Below are 22,169 nucleotides of genomic sequence, written 5' to 3'. Positions count from 1 at the left end.
TATCAGGAAATGAAAAATCCGTGTATCCGATCCATTTAAAATCACTTTAAAAGTCCCAATACAGCTCACTACATTTCCAGATACAGCAAATACATTGTAACATCATCTGCAAAAGAAGTTTTTTTGTTATTATGTATCTCTTATTTATGTTTCCATTTCTGTATCAATAAACTTTTTTTACATATATATAAACTCTCTATATGCTGTGAATACATAGTAACTGTTCTGGATGGGAGAAAATTTTGTAACAGGTAAAAGTAGCGTTACAGCAAAGATATATTTCAAGTTAAGAAACAGCTTAAAACTTGTTGTCCATTCAATCCCTTTGGCGCTACACAATCCAGCTCATTTATCCAAAATGCTTCCCGTTTTAAAAGTATGGTGTTGTAGTCACCCCCTCTCACTCTCTTAGGCACTTGCTCTATCGGCATGCATCTAAATGATGCCGGACTGTGCTTGGCCTCGGCCCAGTGTTTTGCCACAGGTTGCTGGGTGATATCCTGTTTCTTATTACTAACCACTTTATCCGGGTTTAATGCAGCTCGTATGCTGGACCTATGCATCGCCATCCTTTCCTTTAATTGTCTAGTGGTCTTGCCACAATAGACAAGGCCACAGGGGCACTTGATAATGTAAACCACCATCGTGGTGTTGCATGTCATTCTTTGTCTCACCGTATATCGTTTCCCTGTATGAGGGTGGGAAAAATGTGTTCCCAGTATCAATGACGTACATAGGATGCAACCCGAGCATTTAAATACCCCTGGGCGTTGTGTCAGAAAATGTTGTAGTTGTGGTTTTTGGTATTTTGATACAGGGTCTGAAGGACTAAGTACTTCCTTAAGATTACTTCCCCTTCTGAAGCTAAATTTGGGTTTTTTGGGGAGCTTCTTATGGATAGACTCGTCTGCCATCAAGAGCTTCCAATGCATTGTGACACTTTGTTTAACCTGTGCACTGTATTCTCCATATTTGCTAACATAATACATGTCATTCCCAGTCGATTTTTTAAGGATATTAGATTCACCACCTTGTTTCATTACTTCATTCCGATCTAGTGATCGGGCCCAATTTTTCGTATCCATTATCAGTTTGTTGGGATATCCCCTAGCCAAAAATTTTAGACACATGTCATTCAAATCAGTCTCCCTTTTTGTCAACTCACTATCAATGCGCACAACCCTAAGCATCTGTGACTTCGGTAATGAGTTCAACAGATGCCTCGGGTGGTTGCTATGATAGTGCATTAGGGTGTTACGATCAGTCGGCTTTACATATATGCATGTATGTAAACCTCCATTTTCCTTATAGACAGTTACATCCAAAAAATTAATTTTGTGCGAATCATATTGTGCCGTAAACTTCACCGGACTATCTATAACATTCAAATGCTCTGCAAATTCCACCAAATCTTCCATAGGGCCCGTCCACAGAAAGAAGATATCATCTATGTACCTCCTGTAGAACGCCCCATACTGTCTGAACATGGGGTTACACAATATGTAATCATTCTCAAATTTATTCATATATGCATTAGCGTACGCCGGGGCCACTTTCGAGCCCATGGCTGTACCCGTCCGCTGAATGTAATATGTTGTCTCGAATTTAAAATAATTTTTGTCCAAAATGAACTTTAACAGAGTCAATATAAATTCAATCGGGGGACCCACATATAGTGAGTTATTGATCAATAGCTCTCGTACTGCCTCCACACCTGCTTCATGAGGAATGCAGGTGTAGAGGCTCTGTACGTCCATGGTTACAAGAATGATATCCCTTATTGGCATATTGATACTTTGGATCAACCTCAAAAAATCATTGGTGTCTCTCAGATAACTATAAATGTTTTGCACACACGGTTGCATCACAGTGTCCACAAATTTAGCAATGCCCTCATTCAACGAACCATTTGAAGAAATAATCGGTCGCCCAGGCGGTTTTTCCACACTTTTGTGAATTTTGGGCAACGTGTAAATCACAGGCCGAATGGGGTATGCAGGAAGAAAATAGTCATACATTTCACTAGTAATCCATCTGTTGTTCACAGCTGTTCTAAGAATAGTCTCCAATTCCATATGAAATTGTTTCGTGGGGTCCGAGGGCAATGTTTCATATTTGTGTAAATCGGATAATTGGGCCAATAATTCATGTTTATAATAGGTATAGTCCAGGACCACAATGCCCCCACCTTTATCTGCCCCCTTGATAATTATATCCTTATTATTTTTAAGGGATTTCAATGCCCCTTTCTCTGGCATCGTCAAATTGCCCCGTCTGTTACGTTTTATGCTGTTAAATGTGGACATGTCAAAATTAAGCATACGATTAAAAGTCTTAATAGATGCATTTGTGCTGATTGGATCAAATGTACTTGCCAACTTGAATTTGTCCCGAATTGGGCCCACATCTGGTGTATCAACATTGATATCTGGGGTGTCTGTAGTAATCCGCAATTTATCTTCATCCAATACAATATCGCTAATCTTAGCCCCAAATCTCTCTTTCAATCAGTTGTGCGCATTGATAGTGAGTTGACAAAAAGGGAGACTGATTTGAATGACATGTGTCTAAAATTTTTGGCTAGGGGATATCCCAACAAACTGATAATGGATACGAAAAATTGGGCCCGATCACTAGATCGGAATGAAGTAATGAAACAAGGTGGTGAATCTAATATCCTTAAAAAATCGACTGGGAATGACATGTATTATGTTAGCAAATATGGAGAATACAGTGCACAGGTTAAACAAAGTGTCACAATGCATTGGAAGCTCTTGATGGCAGACGAGTCTATCCATAAGAAGCTCCCCAAAAAACCCAAATTTAGCTTCAGAAGGGGAAGTAATCTTAAGGAAGTACTTAGTCCTTCAGACCCTGTATCAAAATACCAAAAACCACAACTACAACATTTTCTGACACAACGCCCAGGGGTATTTAAATGCTCGGGTTGCATCCTATGTACGTCATTGATACTGGGAACACATTTTTCCCACCCTCATACAGGGAAACGATATACGGTGAGACAAAGAATGACATGCAACACCACGATGGTGGTTTACATTATCAAGTGCCCCTGTGGCCTTGTCTATTGTGGCAAGACCACTAGACAATTAAAGGAAAGGATGGCGATGCATAGGTCCAGCATACGAGCTGCATTAAACCCGGATAAAGTGGTTAGTAATAAGAAACAGGATATCACCCAGCAACCTGTGGCAAAACACTGGGCCGAGGCCAAGCACAGTCCGGCATCATTTAGATGCATGCCGATAGAGCAAGTGCCTAAGAGAGTGAGAGGGGGTGACTACAACACCATACTTTTAAAACGGGAAGCATTTTGGATAAATGAGCTGGATTGTGTAGCGCCAAAGGGATTGAATGGACAACAAGTTTTAAGCTGTTTCTTAACTTGAAATATATCTTTGCTGTAACGCTACTTTTACCTGTTACAAAATTTTCTCCCATCCAGAACAGTTACTATGTATTCACAGCATATAGAGAGTTTATATATATGTAAAAAAAGTTTATTGATACAGAAATGGAAACATAAATAAGAGATACATAATAACAAAAAAACTTCTTTTGCAGATGATGTTACAATGTATTTGCTGTATCTGGAAATGTAGTGAGCTGTATTGGGACTTTTAAAGTGATTTTAAATGGATCGGATACACGGATTTTTCATTTCCTGATATCGAGGTGACACCTAGTGGTGGTTTTTTATATATATGAGATTTTTTTGTATTACTACACATCTACATTTTTATGTATTTATATATTCATATATTTATGCACATATGTCTTAATGAAAGATGTTTTTTCACTCGATTTTAAAACTTTTTACATCTATGATATAACTATATAATTGAATAATCTGATTGGTTATGATGTCACTTCAGGGCGTCACTTGTGGAGGGTTTGTGGGTATTTAAAGATTTGTAAAACACAGCACTTTATCCTTGATAAAGACCCCAAAGAGGGTCGAAACGTTGGAGACACTGTGAGTTTTGAATAAACCATTTTGACTTTTTTGAAACACGGAGTGCTGGTCCTTTCTGCCATTTTCTATATATATATATATATATATATATATATATATAGTGGATAATGTACCCCCTACTGTAATTTATAAAGATATTATGTCACCAAGGAGTTATGTGACCATATAAAAGCACGAGGCCGAAGGCCGAGTGATTTTATACAGGTCACATAACTCCGAGGTGACTTCTAATATCTTTATAAATTTCAGTAGGGGGTACATTATGCATTATAATCTACATTTTGTGTGAAATGTTGGGAGGGGGGTCGGCGTCCAATTCTGGTCGCCGGTGTCCAAATCGGGTGCGCCGGCGTCCAATTCGGGCTCGTCTGCGTTCAATTTGAACGCAACAGTGTCAAATTCGGACATGATGCATCAAATTCGGCGGCCAGGGATCCCTGTTATAAACGGTGCGTTCAGACGTTAGATTGCACCGTTTATAAGGATATAATTTACAGTCTGGTCCCATAGGGAAATGACCAGACTGTAGATTATATATATATATATATATTATACATAGTTATGAATATACTGTCAGTTATATGCTTATAAGCAGAGCTTAGTAATGTTATCAATTATAATTGATGCTTAATCATTTGCTTACTAATTTGATTCACGTGACTCAATGAAACTCATTTATTATAACATATTATGTACCCTATGTAAAATATGAGGATATTAGAACTCACCTAGGTAATTATTCTTATATTTTACATTATGGGTATAGGTTTCACTATGTCATTCTAGAATTGGATACAACACTGAGAACAACAATTTATTGTCATGCCAGTTTCATGACTGACACTTGTTGGGGGTATATTTATCAAAGTGTGAAGTTAGAGATCTCCACAGTCCACAGAGTGAAATACCGCCTCTCTCCATTCATTTCTATGGGATTTTTAAAGGCAGATTTATCAAATGGTGAACTTTCACTATCACCATTTGATAAATATGCCTTTAAAATCCCATAGAAATGAATGAAGAGAGGCGGTATTTCACTCTGGGGACTGTGGAGATCTCTAACTTCATTCTTTGATAAATATACCCCTTGGATTGTTTCTTCTAGTAATATAATACGGGATCTGTTTCTACTACTGTTATGTAATGACATCATTACCATTATAAATGCAGCCTTTTGCAGTCTCAGGAACAAAACACAATGTCAGCTGTATTGGTCGATACACAATGTGCATGAAAATTGTGCTCAGAGCCGTGTTTAAATGATTCTATTGTATATGAGAAACAGCAATAATAAAAGAAATCCTTGCCAATAGGGAAGTTTTGTTATTGCTCGAAAAGATTATCAGGGATCAAATAACAACCAGGGATAATGTAATATAATGGACAATCATTTGACCCTTACCTCTAAACAATTCGACCCAATAAGCAGTTGGCCTTTATTAGTCTGTTGCAGAGAGATTTATTAAAACAAACATCTGATTGGTTTCTATGAGTTACCAAACTGGTGGCTATCTCCTTCATTATATATCTCCCACATGGACAAAATATGTCAGAGGACAATACAGAAATAGAATTTTAACATTAACAAAATTTGAACAGTGGTCTTTCAGCAGATGTGATTTATTTGTATTTTTCTAAAGCATTTGATACAGTGCCCCACAAAAGACTGATTTCTAAAATAAGGTCTGTTGGTCATAGTAAAGTTGTTTGTACATAGATAGGAAATGGACCTAAGATTCTGGGGGTGGTTGTCAATGGCACATTCATTGCTTGAAATAGAGTTCTTAATGGAGTCCCACACAGGTCTGTATTTGGTCCACTTAATACATTTTTCATGAATGACTTAGGGGAGGGTAATGTAAGTAATGTATCAGTGTTTGCAGATGCCAAAAAACTATGCAGCCTAATTAATTCCATCCAGGATGTGGCATCATTATAGCATTATCTTTACAAACTGGCATTCTTGATAGCAACGTTTGCAGATGAGATACAATGTTGATAAATATAAGGTCATGCATCTGAGATGTAAAAATATGCAAGCCACTTATAAACGTATGGGTAAGGGCACTTGGATAGATTCAGCAAGATTTAGTCGCCTGGCGACTAATCGCCTCTTCTTCTGGGCCGATCTGCCTTCCCCTACCTTCCCGCTGGCTATAGTGAGAAATCGCCAGAGGGATGGCACTTGCCGCGCTTCGTTTTCCGAAATTGTCCGAAGTTTCCTTATGAGGCAAATCCATATTGGAAAATATCTCTCTTTCTGTCCACTTGACACACAGCAAAGTGTGTACACCATTCTGCTTGGGAAGGGAGCATCCACAAGCTCTTAAAGGAAAACTATACCCCCCAAACAATGTAGGTCTCTATTAAAAGATACTGAGTAAAACAGCTCATGTGTAAAACCCTGCTTCATGTAAATGAACCATTATCATAATAATATACTTTTTTAGTAGTATGTGCCATTGGGTAATCATAAATAGAAAATTGCCATTTTAAAAAATAAGGGCCGCCCCCTGAGATCGTAAGATTCACTGTGTACACATACAAACCACATGTAAGGTCACATGAGCCAATTAACAGACAGAGTTCTGCCTTTTGCTTCCTCACTTCTTCCTGTTACAGTTAGTGTTGTAGTATTTCTGGTCAGGTGATCTCTGAGGCAGCACAGATAGAGTCACGAAATGGTGGTTCAAGGCAAGAGATGTAAAAGGGCAATATTTATGTAAATATATATTCCAGTTTGGTAAGATTCTTTAATATGTCATTCAATTTGATATAAACTATCTGTTGCTTAAGTATTCATTTTGGGGGTATAGTTTTCCTTTAAAGTTCTGCTAGTATGTGCAACATGATGATTGGTTTTACCTGCTTTAATATTTCAGATATGTTCTCCAGTTCTACATATACATCCTTTTAGTTCTTCCAACATAGAACTTTTTGCATGGGTATATTATTATTCAAAATACATGAGGCACACTCTGCTCTTTGAATTCAGGACTTGCAGCCAAAACGCTTGTGTTTCATTTTTTTTTTTTTTTTCTTTCTTTCCCTCCCACTCCCACTCCCCCTATTCCCTGGATATATATCTATGTATGTTGTTGCATATGAGAAATTGCTTAATAAAACTTTCAGTTTAAAAAAAAAAAAATACATGAGGCACAGTTCACATAAACACCTATGGAAGGTTTATTACTCCCCACATGTTAGTTAGGCAAGACAAAAGGACATGCTGCATATTGCATACTGCATATCTGAAAGTCCCTTTAATATTAAAGAGATTTTGTGCAATTTTAGAGGAAGCCACCTTATCATAGTTTGGGCCTTTCTGAAACACTCACGTCCTAATACTGCATCTGCTGCTATGTGTTCATGTATTATTCATTTTAAACCTGTTTCACTGAACTTTGTTCAAAACACAATCTTTCTTACTTCATAGGCAGGTGTGTCCAATCATGAGAAAAGGTATTTAAGGTGGCCAATTGCAAGTTGTGCTTCTGTTTGACTCTCCTCTGAAGAGTGACAGCATGGGATCCTCAAAGAAACTCTCAAAAGATCTGAAAACAAAGATTGTTCAGTATCATGGTTTAGGGGAAGGCAACAAAAAGCTATCTCAGAGGTTTAAACTGTCAGTTTCAACTGTAAGGAATGTAATCAGGAAATGGAAGGCCACAGGCACAGTTGCTGTAAAACCCAGGTCTGGCAGGCCAAGAAAAATACAGGAGCGGCATATGCGGAGGATTGTGAGAATGGTTACAGACAAACCAAAGATCACCTGTAAGAACATCTTGCTGCAGATGGTGTATCTGTATATCATTCTACAATTCAGTGCAAAGGGAGAAATACAATATACTGGAATGGCCGTCACAGTCCCCTAACTTGAATATCATCGAAAATCTATGGGATGATTTGAAGCAGACTATCCATGCTCGGCAGCCATCAAATTTAACTGAACTGGAGAGATTTTATATGAACAAATGGTCAAAAATACCATCATCCAGAATCCAGACAATCATCAATAGGAGGCATCTAGAGGCTGTTGCATTTGCAAAAGGAGGCTCAACTAAGTATTGATGTAATATCTCTGTTGGGGTGCCCACATTTATGCACCTGTCTAATTTTGTTATGATACATTTTGCATATTTTCTGTTAATCCAATAAACGTTATGTCACTGCTGAAATACTACTGTTTCCATAAGGCATGATATATATAAAAGGAAGTTGCTACTTTGAAAGCTCAGCCAATGATAAACAAAACTCCAAAGAATTAAGAGGGGTTCCCAAAATATTTCATATGGCTGTAGTTGCATACTGTAATACCTTATACTTTAAAGATATAGGCCTGAGGGCTAAGAAGAGTAATATACTGATTCATCTTAAAGGAAAACTATACCCCCAAACAATGTAGGTCTCTATTAAAAGAAACTGAGTAAAACAGCTCATGTGTCAAACCCTGCTTCATGTAAATGAACCATTATCATAATAATATACTTTTTTAGTAGTATGTGCCATTGGGTAATCATAAATAGAAAATTGCCATTTTAAAAAATAAGGGCCGCCCCCTGGGATCGTAAGATTCACTGTGCACACATACAAACCACATGTAAGGTCACATGAGCCAATTAACAGACAGAGTTCTGCCTTTTGCTTCCTCACTTCTTCCTGTTACAGTTAGTGTTGTAGTATTTCTGGTCAGGTGATCTCTGAGGCAGCACAGATAGAGTCACGAAATGGTGGTTCAAGGCAAGAGTTGTAAAAGGGCAATATTTATGTAAATATATATTCCAGTTTGGTAAGATTCTTTAATATGTCATTCAATTTGATATAAACTATCTGTTGCTTAAGTATTCATTTTGGGGGTATAGTTTTCCTTTAAGATGCTTGAGAGGGGACATGATTACACTTTACAAGTATATTAGAGGACATTATAGACAAATAGCAGGGTGATGTTGTGATGGCTGATTCTGTTAATGCCTTTAAGAGTGGCATTGTTGATTTCTTGGCCAAGCATTATGTCCAAGGCTATTGCGATACTAAAATCTACAGTTAGTATTCGATATGATTATATATAGTCTTTGTGAGTGTATAGAGGGGTCAGTGTCAGTGTGTGTATATATGCTAGGTTTCATTTGGAGGGGTTGACCTTGATGGACTTTGGTCTTTTTTCAACTCGATCTAACTATGTAACTATGTAAATTTATATTCACCATTCTTAGTTATGGATATTAGTTAGTAACAGTTTATTTATGATTAATAGTAATTCATGATATTAATTCTTCACATAACACATTAGAGTAGATCAATGTGATGCTGATTATATCTGCAGTATATTTAATTCCCCTGTAGTCAGATGTCTTCAGTCATTTAAAGTTTTTTGACTTTGTTAATATTATTGTAGCTTAAACATTTCATTTACTCAAGCACTAGGCTGACTTTGTAGGTTTGATAATGGGCATGCAGTAATGCTATACGATTTATTGCACATGATGCATTCTCCATACCTCCCAACTATCCCATTTTTCTCAGGATAGTCCTGATTTTGAAAGCTCAGCCCACAGTCCTGGATTGTTATTGAAATGTCCTGAGTTTCTTTTTGATCTCGTGCACTGATGACAGAAAAAGATGCAGCGTTTCTAAAATTTAATTAAATAAGAGACTCTTTGAAAGAGAGCCGGAATACTCAGCACCTGTACTTTTTTTTGATTTCCACATACCAGGACTTTCTGTGGGCACTCTTGTAGATTGGACTGCATCCCCTTCATTTACCCATTTGTATTCTGATCACCCCACTCCCAAAACTGAGTGCTGTACAGATTTTAAGTAGTACTTTTATAGAATGGAATGATGCAATATGATTGGTCAGAAGGCGCAGATTTAAATTTTACACCAATGAAAATCCTAGGTACATGCTTTGTTGCATTTGGTCATGTACTTGATGACCTCATTGAGAGAACTGTCCCTGAAAGGATTTGTTGCATTCTGTTGCCAAATGTATGACGTGCTAACATGAAATAGTGCAAGTGGTATTAGCAAAGGTGATTGTACATAAGGACCAATGTTTTTTTTGACAAAATGTAGCTGTAGGTCATCAGCTGGATGTACAAATTTCAAATCTTTATATATAGAAAATGTGACACAAAAAAAGGTTTTGTAAAAATTTAATTGTATTCTAATAAAGGTTATATATTATGTGATGCAATATCAATGTTTAATATTTTTATATTATAATATTTGCTAAAGAAATATAAGATTCTGCTTATATATTTACAAAAGGTACAGCCAATGCAAGTAAAGTAGCAAATACTTTTGTAGGTAAGACTAATTCTGTACATTTATTATTATTATCAGCATGGTATGTAGAAAGGAGAACCATCTTATAATTAGCTTTTTCAATAAATAAATGTAACAGTTCTGTGAGATCTGGTATATAATTGAAATCTCCAGTTTTAGAAATCTACATTTCGCCGAAAAGTAGACAGCTGTGAAAGAACGTCTTTTGCTGCCCTCTGGAGGTTATTAACTAAGTCTGCTGGTGTGCTTTGTTTGGAAACATAGCAATTAGGTCTTTCTTACCTACATTATTTTGCTATATAACACTCTGTAGTGTATCTAAATGGAAAAGAGGGTTGCTTTCATTGTTAGCAGTTTACATTTACAGGTATTTTAGAAGAATGCTTTAACTGCATGTGCCACCTATTGCCATAATTCTTTATATATTAAAATAATATATATAATAAAATATATTTATATAATTAAAAGCAACTGTAAGTAGTATATATATATTGAAAAAAACGAATAGGTATCCCTTTAAGGTATAGTACAGGTATTGAATCCATTATCATGAAATCCATTATCCGGAAAGCTCCAAATTACACAAAGGCCATCTCCCATAGATTTAATTTTATCCAAATATTACAATTTTTAAAAAATTATTTCCTTTTTCTCTGTAATAAAAAACAGTAGCTTGTACTTGATCCAAGCTAAGAAAAAGTTAATCCTTATTTAAAGCAGAACCAGCCTATTGGTTTTAATGTTTGCATGATTTTCTAGTAGATTTAAAGGACCAGTAGCATCAAAAAAAATGTTAAAAAAAATTGTTAGTATACATAGAAAAAAAAACAACAAGACAAATTAAACTTTAAAATCACAAAGCCTTTATTAAGAAATAACTTACTGAAACTCAGCTTCCTCTTCTCTTTAGAAAAGGCAACACATCGACGATCCATCGGGCGGTGCTCGATTTCTCCTCCTTGGCTATCTCCTATAAGGAAGGCAGGGAGGAGAAATCGAGCGACGCACGATGGATCGCCCGATCGCTTTCTGAAGAGGAGCGCAATTGGAGTTTGTCTTGGTGGGGGTTTTTTTACATTTTTTTTTATGTTACTGGTCCTTTAAATTATGAAGATCCAAAGCCCCAGGTCCTGAGCATTCTGAATAACAGGTCCCATACTTGTAGTTATAAAGCCACAAAATTTGTGTTGAAAAGTTTATTCAAAGTGAACAACCCCTTTAATAAAAACTGTGTCACTGTTGGTACAGGCAATTTTTGGCCTTATAAAAATGCTAAAACACAAGTTGTGACAGGAGATTTCCATTGATCTTATTAGGAGACAGCAAGGAAGGTTTCAGGTGTCTCTCCACTAGAGCAAATACGCCTCTGTAAGATTTAAAGGGCTCCTGTCATCGGAAAACATGTTTTTTTTCAAAACACATCAGTTAATAGTGCTACTCCAGCAGACTTCTGCACTGAAATCCATTTCTCAAAAGAGCAAACAGATTTTTTTATATTCAATTTTGAAATCTGACATGGGGCTAGACATTTTGTCAATTTCCCAGCTGCCCCTGGTCATGTGACTTGTGCATGCACTTTAGGAGAGAAATGTTTTCTGGCAGGCTGCTGTTTTTCCTTCTCAATTTAACTGAATGTGTCTCAGTGAGACATGGGTTTTTACTATTGAGTGTTGTTCTTAGATCTACCAGGCAGCTGTTATCTTGTGTTAGGGAGCTGCTATCTGGTTACCTTCCTATTGTTCTGTTGTTAGGCTGTTGGGGGGGAAGGGAGGGGGCGATATCACTCCAACTTGCAGTACAGCAGTAAAGAGTGATTGAAGTTTATCAGAGCACAAGTAACATGACTTGGGGCAGCTGGGAAATTGACATTATGTCTAGCCCCATGTCAGATTTCAAAATTGAATATAAAAAAATCTGTTTGCTCTTTTGAGAAATGTATTTCAGTGCAGAATTCTGCTGGAGCAGCACTATTAACTGATTCATTTTGAAAAAAATTTGTTTTCCCATGACAGTATCCCTTTAATATATTTTCATATACTTATAATGTGCTATAAAGGGATGGTTCACCTTTCAGTTAACTTTTAGTATGTTATAAAATGGCTAATTCTGAGCAACTTTCCAATTGGCCGTAATTTATTTTTTTTTATACTTTTTTAATTATTTGCTTTTTTCTTCTGAAATTTTCCAGCTTTCAAATGGCCCCATCTAAAACAAATGCTCTGTAAGGCTACAAATGTATTGTTATCGCTACTTTGTATCATTCATCTTTCTATTCAGGTCCTCTCCTATTCATATTCCAGTGTCTTATCAATTAATGGTTGCTAGGGTAATTTGGACCCTAGCAACCAGATTGCTGAAAATGCAAATTGGAGAGCTGCTGAACAAAAAGAAAAAAAAAAACTGAAAACCAATTGCAAATTATCTCAGAATATCACTCTGTACATCACGCTAAAAGTTCATGGTAATTGACCCCTTTAATATACTCTTAATATATATACTGAATATAATATACTGAATTTACTAATTCACTGTTTTCTGTTATAGTTAGTTAATAACAGTCTACTGACAACTTTTCTAAAATGTTGGTGCTCCCAACAATATAGCTGGATTCCTTTATTACCCATATATAGTGTCATTATATCTAGCTAAACAAGTACGGAAAGATTACAGTTTGGGCGTTGTAGTTGCAATGAACCTCCCAAAGTCATGGCCGGCAAATAAACTTTTTTTTTTAAAGGAACGGTTCAGTATAAAAATAAAGACTGGGTAAATAGATAGGCTGTGCAAAATAAAACATGTTTTTAATGTGGTTAGTTAGCCAAAAATGTGGTCTATAAAGACTGGAGTGATTGGATGTCTAACATAACAGAACAGAACTTGCTGCTTTTCAGCTCTCTTGGCTTCCACTGATTACCAAGCATTAATCAATCAGAGACTTGAGGGGGGCACTTGGGTCATAACTGTTTGCTTTTGAATCTGAGCTGAATGCTGAGGATCAGTTGCAAACTGACTGACCAGTTCTGTCCCATGTGGACCCCCATATAGTCGCTGACTAACTCTCAGGGGGGGCTTAGCAGCTCCCAAATGGAGTAATCCGGACCAAGAGGAAGCCAGGGGGTTAAGTCCAAATATGCAGTACAAACAGGGCCGGATTTACATAGTGGGCGCCCCTAGGCCCACTGCCGTTCTTCGCCCCTGTCCCCTCCCCTTTTATCATCTGGACCGGAGCAATGGGGATTGGCGCATAGTGTTTTTGAATCAATGTGGGTGTGGTTGGGCAGCATGCCGCCCCCCTAAAACCCTGCCACCCTAGGCCCGGGCCTAGGTGGCCTTTCCACAAATCTGGGCCTGAGCACAAATAGGGATCAGGCACAATCGTAGTTAAAGTCCAGGCAAGAGTTCAAATAGGCAGGCAGATAAGGATGGGAGTCAGGATCAAAGCAGGGGTCAAAACCAGGAATCAGACCTATAATTGGGCAGGGTTTCAGCATCCTGGGCACCCTTTTATTTCAAATCTTGGCGCCAACATCACTCCGGCGGCACCGTGCCGGCATCTCAGAACCCACGTGTGCTGTATGGGTGCCGCCATCTTGGATTCTCCGCGAACGCCGGGAAGGGAAGACGCGCCGACGGGCACTCCCGGCGGCATCGGTCCTGACACTAACTAAGAGAGAGCTGAAAAGCAAGAAGTGGAGTTCTGGCTATTATGTTAGACATCCAGTCACTCCAGCATTTATACATCACATTTTTGGCTAACTAACTATATTAGAAACTTTTTTTATTTTGCACAGCCTATCTATTATGGGGTGCCATTTGTCCCAAATACATTCTGTATACAAAAATATCCCTAATACACAGAATGAATGTCTCTCATGTTATATAAGTATTTGTGACCATACACAGAGAAAACAAATATACAAAAGACTTATTTCTATTAAAGAATGAAAACAAAATCTGGTTAGTGCACAAAAGGATGTCATTATATCACAAACTCCATTCTGTACAGTTTAACAAGCAATCTGTCGCACAAATGTATAACCTCCATGTAACGGACACACTTATGTGCAAAGTTACTTACAGAATGAATTATGTAAAAACAAAGTTGGACATAATATATAATAGTGTAACTAACTAGTGCTTGTCAAGCTAGATTTGACTGACAAAATAGATATCTGTGACAGAAAGCAAGATTTTATAGTACAGGATTCATTCTTTCCACAAAATGACAGTTTTGTTTCACAAAACAGACAAAATAACCATTCTGTGAAGCAACACTGTCAGTCACATTCCTCAACCAATAAGAACAAAGCTTATTGCCATATACAAACAAGATGAGAAGTGGCCAGCTCTGCTCCACATGGCTAAGGCAAAGTATCTGGCCTGCTATAGAGGGCGCCCTCTAATGTCCCATGTGCTGCATAGTAATAAACATGCACAAACCTTTCCTTAAAGAGCTGCTGTTAAACACTACAGGTTCATAAATGGAAGTTTTTGCAAATGGCTGAGAAATATAATGCTGCACTTATGATTGTAGAGAAAGAAAAGTATGCAAAACTTATATAAATATGATCATTTTAGGTGATATGGCTATTCTTATTGTATTAACCTGCTTGTGTGGCCATTTTGGTTAAGGGCATTCCTGCTGTTTTGCCATTATCTTATGACTCACTCCTGTTCCTCTTCCTGTCTAAGATGAGAGTAATAATGGGACAGCCCACACCCACCTTCCATGTTGTATTAAATGTACCAGAAGTTACAGTGTTTGTCTGGCTGCTTTGCCTGACTCTCAGAATCAGCTATAAGTTTTGTATATGATAGTTAGACTCCAATGTCTCTTCCTAGCTGTAATCTTACACCAATTAGCTTGTAGTAGTCTCTTAATAGTGTGCTTAGCTATAGTCCAACTACTACATAATAGGTTTAGCCAGAGACTTGGGACTGATCATGTGCACACATACCTCCCAACTGTCCCTTTTTCAGAGGGACAGTCCCTCTTTTGACAGCTCAACCTGAGGTCCCTCATTTGTACTGGAAAGTCCCTCTTTTCTCTGCACTTAACAGCCAAAGTTTCTAACTTAATTGGCTTTTGGCAGAGAGGCCAGTACAGCTAACAGGTGCAACTAAGATGCTTTATAACAATTTTGAGATAAGAAAATAAGTAATTTTAACAGTTTAGATAAGGAGAAATATTTTCACATTTTTATAACCTGCCAAACTTTGTAAAATGAACATGGTAATTAGGGGGTGTGACCACAAAATGGGTGTGGTCAAAAAAATTGCTGCACTACATGCAAAAAAATTTTTGTCTCTCTTTATATTTCCAAAATGTTGGGAGGTATAGTTCAACTACTACATAATAGCTTTGAGACTTGGGACTGATCATGTGCACAGTCGCATTCTCTATAGTATGATGTGTATGTTATATGAGCAGCCACTCCTGAGTACTGGGTCATTTAGTACTGGGTCATTTAGTACTGGGTCATTTAGGCAGGGGCAATTTTATATAGAAGCAACAAGCTGCACAATGCTTTATATTTATTTATAACAAAAGACTCTAATGATGCTGTCCCCCTTACCTGCCCAGTGCTTAACCCTTTCACATCAGAGTGGGTCGAGGTGGGCACAACACTAGAGCAGAGAGCACAACTGCGCCCATGTCACATGCATGTCCAAGGCCGCCAGCAGGGGGGGGGACAAGTGTTCCGGGCCTGAAGGGGGGCCCAGAAGTACTGCATTTTTCAAAGAGCCGGGTCCCCTTTACGAGCGCCCGAGTCATGCGGCCATTTTGCATATTACAGAATGCGGAAGTGCCGAAAAGACGAAGCTGAAGTCCCAAAGTGGCGAAAAGACCCAAATTCATGAAAGGAGGTGAAGTTGAAGTCCTAAAGCCTTTTGTTTACACATAGTACTCAGGAGTGGCTGCTCATATAACCTACACATCAAACTAAACACAATGTGTGTGCACATGATCAGTCCCAAGTCTCTGGCTAAAACTATTATATAGTAGTTGAACTATAGCTAAGCACATTATTAAGAGACTACTACAAGCTAATTGGTGCAAGATTACAGCTAGGAGGAGACATTGGAGTCTAACTATCATGTACAAAACTTATAACTGACTCTGAGAGTCAGGCAAAGGAGCCAGAGAAGCACAGTAACTTCTGGTACATTTAATACAACATTGCAGGTGGGTGTGGCCTGTCCCATAATTACTCTCAGCTTAGACAGGAAGAGGAACAGGAGTGAGTCATAAGATAATGGCAAAACAGCAGGAATGCCCTTAACCAAAATTGCCACACAAGCAGGTTAATACAATAAGAATAGCCATATCACCTAAAATGATCATATTTATATAAGTTTTGCATACTTTTCTTTCTCTACAATCATTATAAGTACAGCATTATATTTCTCAGCCATTTGCAAAAACTTCCATTTATGAACCTGTAGTGTTTAACAGCAGCTCTTTAAGGAAAGGTTTGTTCATGTTTATTACTATGCAGCACAGGGGACATTAGAGGGCGCCCTCTATAGCAGGCCAGATACTTTGCCTTAGCCATGTGGAGCAGAGCTGGCCACTTCTCATCTTGTTTGTATATGGCAATAAGCTTTGTTCTTATTGGTTCAGGAATGTGACTGACAGTGTTGCTTCACAGAATGGTTATTTTATCTGTTTTGTGAAACAAAACTATCATTTTGTGGAAAGAATGAATCCTGTACTATAAAATCTTGCTTTCTGTCACAGATATCTATTTTGTCAGTCAAATCTAGCTTGACAAGCACTAGTTAGTTACACTATTATATATTATGTCCAACTTTGTTTTTACATAATTCATTCTGTAAGTAACTTTGCACATAAGTGTGTCCGTTACATGGAGGTTATACATTTGTGAGACAGATTGCTTGTTAAACTGTACAGAATGGAGTTTGTGATATAATGACATCCTTTTGTGCACTAACCAGATTTTGTTTTCATTCTTTAATAGAAATAAGTCTTTCGTATATTTGTTTTCTCTGTGTATGGTCACAAATACTTATATAACATGAGAGACATTCATTCTGTGTATTAGGGATAGTTTTGTATACAGAATGTATTTGGGACAAACGGCACCCCATAATCTATTTACCCATTTTTTATTTTTACACTGAACTGTTCCTTTAAGTAAAGTTATATGGGCAGCCTGATCACACACACTTGTACAATACTGCTCTGGGAAGTCATTTGATGGAAGAGACAGAAATCCTTTCATACCCTCTACTGTCAGTGAAAAAAGCCCTGAGGAGTTATTTACAGGCTTCCAAACACAAGCTTTTGTTGCCTCTAGATACCAAGACAAAAATTCTCCATACTGACTAGTTCCAGACAGCTCACAGTCGACACACTTTGCTACAGACATAAATCTGATTGGTCTGTCTGAAAAGACTCATTTTAGTCAGTTTTTTTTCCTTTTAATCTCAGAAACCTTGAAAATATGGGCACTGTGCCTCTTTTTCAATGTGAATAATTGCGGAGAGACAGAATTTTAAATGAGCACTGCTGGGTCTGTACCAATGGGGGACTGAGGACTAAAGGCCTATTGCAAACATTGTTAGCTGGGACAAAAGCAGAAGGGAAGGCAGCAATGTTCATAACCGTAAAGTTTGGAGGTAAGTTTGTGCAACAGCAGAAATCCTTGATGAGGTGTTAGGAAAGAGCAGATTGGGTAACAAAGTTATTATTTATCTCAGTGGTATAACAATCTATCAGTAGGCCCTGCAACTCCGGGGGGCAGAAAGGATCTGCATCCCCATGGCACCCTCCCTCCTGACCCAGCAGCTCTCTTCCTGCTTACAGGTCCTTGCACTCCAGAACAAAGCCCTGTATCTTCAGCAAAGAGCTAATTAAAGATGTTCTTCTGAATTTATGTTAGCAGTATGGTTCAGCAGTTGTTCTTCAAAATACTGATAGAGAGTAGCATAGTCCCTGGAAAATAATAATGTCCTTTAATGAATTAACTCCAGCATGTTAACTCTTTTACATCTGATCAGCAGATTATACTCAATCCAAACTCCAAAGTGGTGAACCTGGTGGAGAGTCTGAGGGAGAAGTGTCAGTGTGGGCCCGAGGGTAAGTACCGCAAGAGAGCTGAGTAAGGAGCAAAGCACTCATGTCCAATTATATTGTATAGTTTGGAATTACAAAAAAGCCACATGCAAACAGCAGTCATTGTTAATGTGCACAATAGAACATTTAGCAAATATTCAGGAACAAAATGCCAAACAATAATATCTGTTCCTATAGAGCCATGCCACTATTGTACATGCAATAATGATTTCTGTCAGCGGCTTGTTAAAAAAGCAATGACCTGTGAATGATGGCTGGGGCTGAAACAGTACCTTGCACTATTTTGCCTGTGTATATTTTAATTAATCCCCAAACATTTAGTAGATCATATCTGTACACGTTTAAGATTGTTATGGCTTCCATGCTTGATCTGGCATTTAACCTAACTGCAAAGATCCTGGTCTGGCCCAAATATGATTATTTACTGATCTGCCAACAAACCTGATTTGTTCTAGGCTTTAAAGACAGCACCAGCAAGTATGTTTATTGCGTGCTTATTCATCTTTATAGCTTCTCCTTACCATTTGAATCTTAGTTTCCCTAGATCTCCTGGATGAATCTGGAAACTTAGTAAATCTCAGTGACCTGGAGGGATCCCAGGATATTGCTACCAATTACCTGAGAGAACGGCAGTGCTATGTGCTGGTTAATACTATTCGTAAGTTAGATATTTTATCAAAATCATACATATTCAGAGCAGTTAATGAATTGTGTGAATACATATTCAGAGCAGTTAGTGAATTAATTTACCTCTCTTTGCTAAAAGTCTGCATTCCTGATGAATATCTAAACATATCACTGTGCTCTGTATTTTTGTCGTTAAAAGCTGGTTACAAGAGAAATAGATATGCCCATGTAGGGTATTTTTATGGCTCCCACCCTGCCCAACCACCTTATGAATCTCTTAGTATAAGATAATTTCATTTACTATAATCTAACCCCAATATATTTAGTTTATTATATATTCACCCCACTATATTAGACACATTGGACAGCACTGCCTTAAATCATCACTAGAACTAGCAAGGGGGGTGCTCTTCTATATTTTATAAGTGTCTGCATGCAGTAACAGAACTTTGACCGCTGGGGCCCGGGTGCAAGCAGCGCAGTCAGCCCCCTCCGGGTGCAGTTTTCAGCATGCCATCACATCGGGGGAGCGGGCCCCCAGCACCCCTGGTAATTCCACCCCTGTCTGTATGTTCTGGTATCTTATACTTTAAATTGCAGGAGAGAGAGAAAGATAAAAAGACATTTATATAACGTCAAAACGTTAAATATTTTAATTTAACTGACAGTAAAAGTTTGATATGAATAAAATGTTAATGTGTATGTGTATTATGAAACCAACACATGAAAACAGAAGCATAATTATTTTATTGAAATGATTACAGTCCCTGACATTGCTTTCTCGGAAGGATCTGGGCATAATGACAAGGCAAATTTATTAATAAACTCATTCTTTTCTATGCACAGGTGGAGATGGATCAGAACCCGTCCGCTATGAGTCCATGTTAGAGAATCTGTGGAAACGTCATCCAGAGCTAGCAGGTATGAACAAGCCATTGCAAAGCTTTTTAATGGAATGCTAAAGGAGTGGTTGACCTTTAAGTTACATTTTAGTATGTTATAGAATAGCTAATACTAATCAACTTTTCAATGGGCCTTCATTTATTCTTTTTTTTATATTTTTTGAATTGTTTGCATTTTGAATTGTTTGCATCCCTCAATGCCAACAACAGTCACAGCTCCATTGTCTCTGAACCTCTTCCAGAGCGCCTTCAGAAACTATCCCGTCCTAACATGCGTGGCCGCAACTCTGTTTTCAAAAAGTCTCGTCCCGCCAAGGAAACCATCCCATCTACATCCACCAAGAGTCGAACAGTGTCTCAACAAAAGAGTCGATTATCCTGAGGGATCAAACAGAGAGTCCACAGAGAATCCATTCTGTTCTTTATGTGAATCAGTGAAACCTCCACAGAGCAGAGTGCTCAAGAATATCAGGGATAGAAACATTACAGATTACAGGCTATACCTTCCTGTCAGGTGTATTCTAACATTGTATATGGAATAAATTGGACACACTTATTTGTTATCCACCACAGAGGACTGGGCCTATTGTGTTCTTGTTGTTCACATAACTTGGAGTCCTGTTAGAACACTGTGAACCTATAGCATCACGAGATGAGAATCACTTCAAAACACTGAAAGCATTATTTTTGTGAGGTGAGGTCCATAATAAAGGCCTCACCTTTTATTATTTGAAAGATATCAGATCACTAAACTTAAAAGACAGACTGCATTTAATTACAATAATAAACAATTAAAATTGAACAGAATGAATTCCCATTAAAATCCTGAACAAATAGAACAGGGAATAGAGGGAGGAAGTGCCCCTCCCCCCAAAAAAAAACTATTGAGGCATCAAGGCAGGTGTTCAAAGCAATAGATGAGCATTTGCACATTCCTACAAACAGGGGTGAGACCCAGAGGGGTCCTTGACTGTTGTCCCCAAGGTTTAGTAGGAGTTGTTCAACAAGTTAGTTGTGGCCCCTTGCTAGTTCTATCTGTACTGATTTGAGAGGTGCACTATGACATTATATCAGCTGGTCACATGTGGTTTCCATTAAATGCATGGACAGGCTCCTCAGCAGGAGGACAAATTCTGAAAAATGTCAGCAGCGAATATGCCAAATGGACTATGAGCCTAAAGCAAAATAGTAGTAAATCAAAATGTCACATTAGCACTCGGTAATAGATTGTTTCTAAAGGAACACTGTATTAAAGGACACAAAGGTGCAAGGGCCACAGAGAAATGTCAGAGGTTAACCAATGGAAATACTGCAGTGTCTCAGGCTTTCAAGTTAGCTGGGACAGCCAAAAAGTTTATCAGGTACGAAATACCTGATAAATCATGCAAATAGGCTAAAATCAATTTGGAAAAGGGTATTGCAGTAATCAATAAAAATAATCCAAACTATTTTTTTTTAGATATGTACAGTAAATAGTTAAAAAATTAAGCAGGAAGGGGTCAGCTGGTTGATGAGAACAGAGAAAAAGCAGAGTTTCTGAATTGTTATTTTTCGTTTGTTTACACAAATGAGGCAACAGTTAATGAAGGTTTCCTTCTTAATAGTCCCAATTCTGGTAATACAACTAATGATGCATGGTTCACACATGAGGAAATTCAAATACGACTAGAACATGTCAAGATAAACAAAGGTCTGGGACCGGATGGTATTCATTCCAGGGTAGTTAGATAGCTTCGCTCTGTGATTGCCAAACCTCTTTACTTCTGAGGTCTGACACGGTGCCGGTTAGTCTGACATCAGTAGTAGGAAAGCTTTTCGAAGGGGTATTCGATGACTGGACTTCATTGCAAATCATAATACTATGAGTTTGTGCCACCATGGTTTTATGTATAATAGATCTTGCCTAATTTGACAAATTTTATGAGAAGGTGAGCAGATACCTTGATTCTGGGATGGCAGTGAAGGTTACTGGTTAAATTAGGAATATTGGCCTGCAACATAGTATTTGTACCAGGATAGAGAACTGGCTAAAATATAGACTACAAAGAGTGGTGGTAAATGAAACTTACTCTAACTGGACCATTGTTGTCAGTGAGTACTACAGGGCTCTGTACTTGTAATCCCACACGTACATATAAACCCACTCACTCACATGTATAATTCAACACATACATGTAATTCCATTCACTCATACATGTAATCCCAGTCATACTTGTAATCCCACTCACTCATATGCATAATATGCATAATCCCA

General features: G+C 37.9%; 1 protein-coding gene across 1 annotated transcript; it reads left to right on the top strand.

Annotated features, from left to right (window-relative positions):
• Window positions 1-3,122: 3,122 nt before the first annotated feature.
• Window positions 3,123-20,652, top strand: c22orf15.S (chromosome 1 open reading frame 15 S homeolog). Its single transcript, XM_041578889.1, has 5 exons — window positions 3,123-3,287; window positions 18,314-18,389; window positions 18,922-19,044; window positions 19,860-19,934; window positions 20,158-20,652. The coding sequence occupies exons 1-5, from the start codon at window positions 3,123-3,125 to the stop codon at window positions 20,295-20,297; spliced, it is 579 nt and encodes a 192-aa protein (XP_041434823.1). The 3' UTR covers window positions 20,298-20,652.
• The last annotated feature ends 1,517 nt before the right edge of the window (window positions 20,653-22,169 follow it).

This window comes from Xenopus laevis, chromosome 1S, assembly GCF_017654675.1.
Source record: "Xenopus laevis strain J_2021 chromosome 1S, Xenopus_laevis_v10.1, whole genome shotgun sequence".
NCBI lineage: Eukaryota > Metazoa > Chordata > Amphibia > Anura > Pipidae > Xenopus > Xenopus laevis.
Note: the sequence above shows the minus strand (reverse complement) of the source record. Positions and strands in the feature narration are given on the sequence as shown.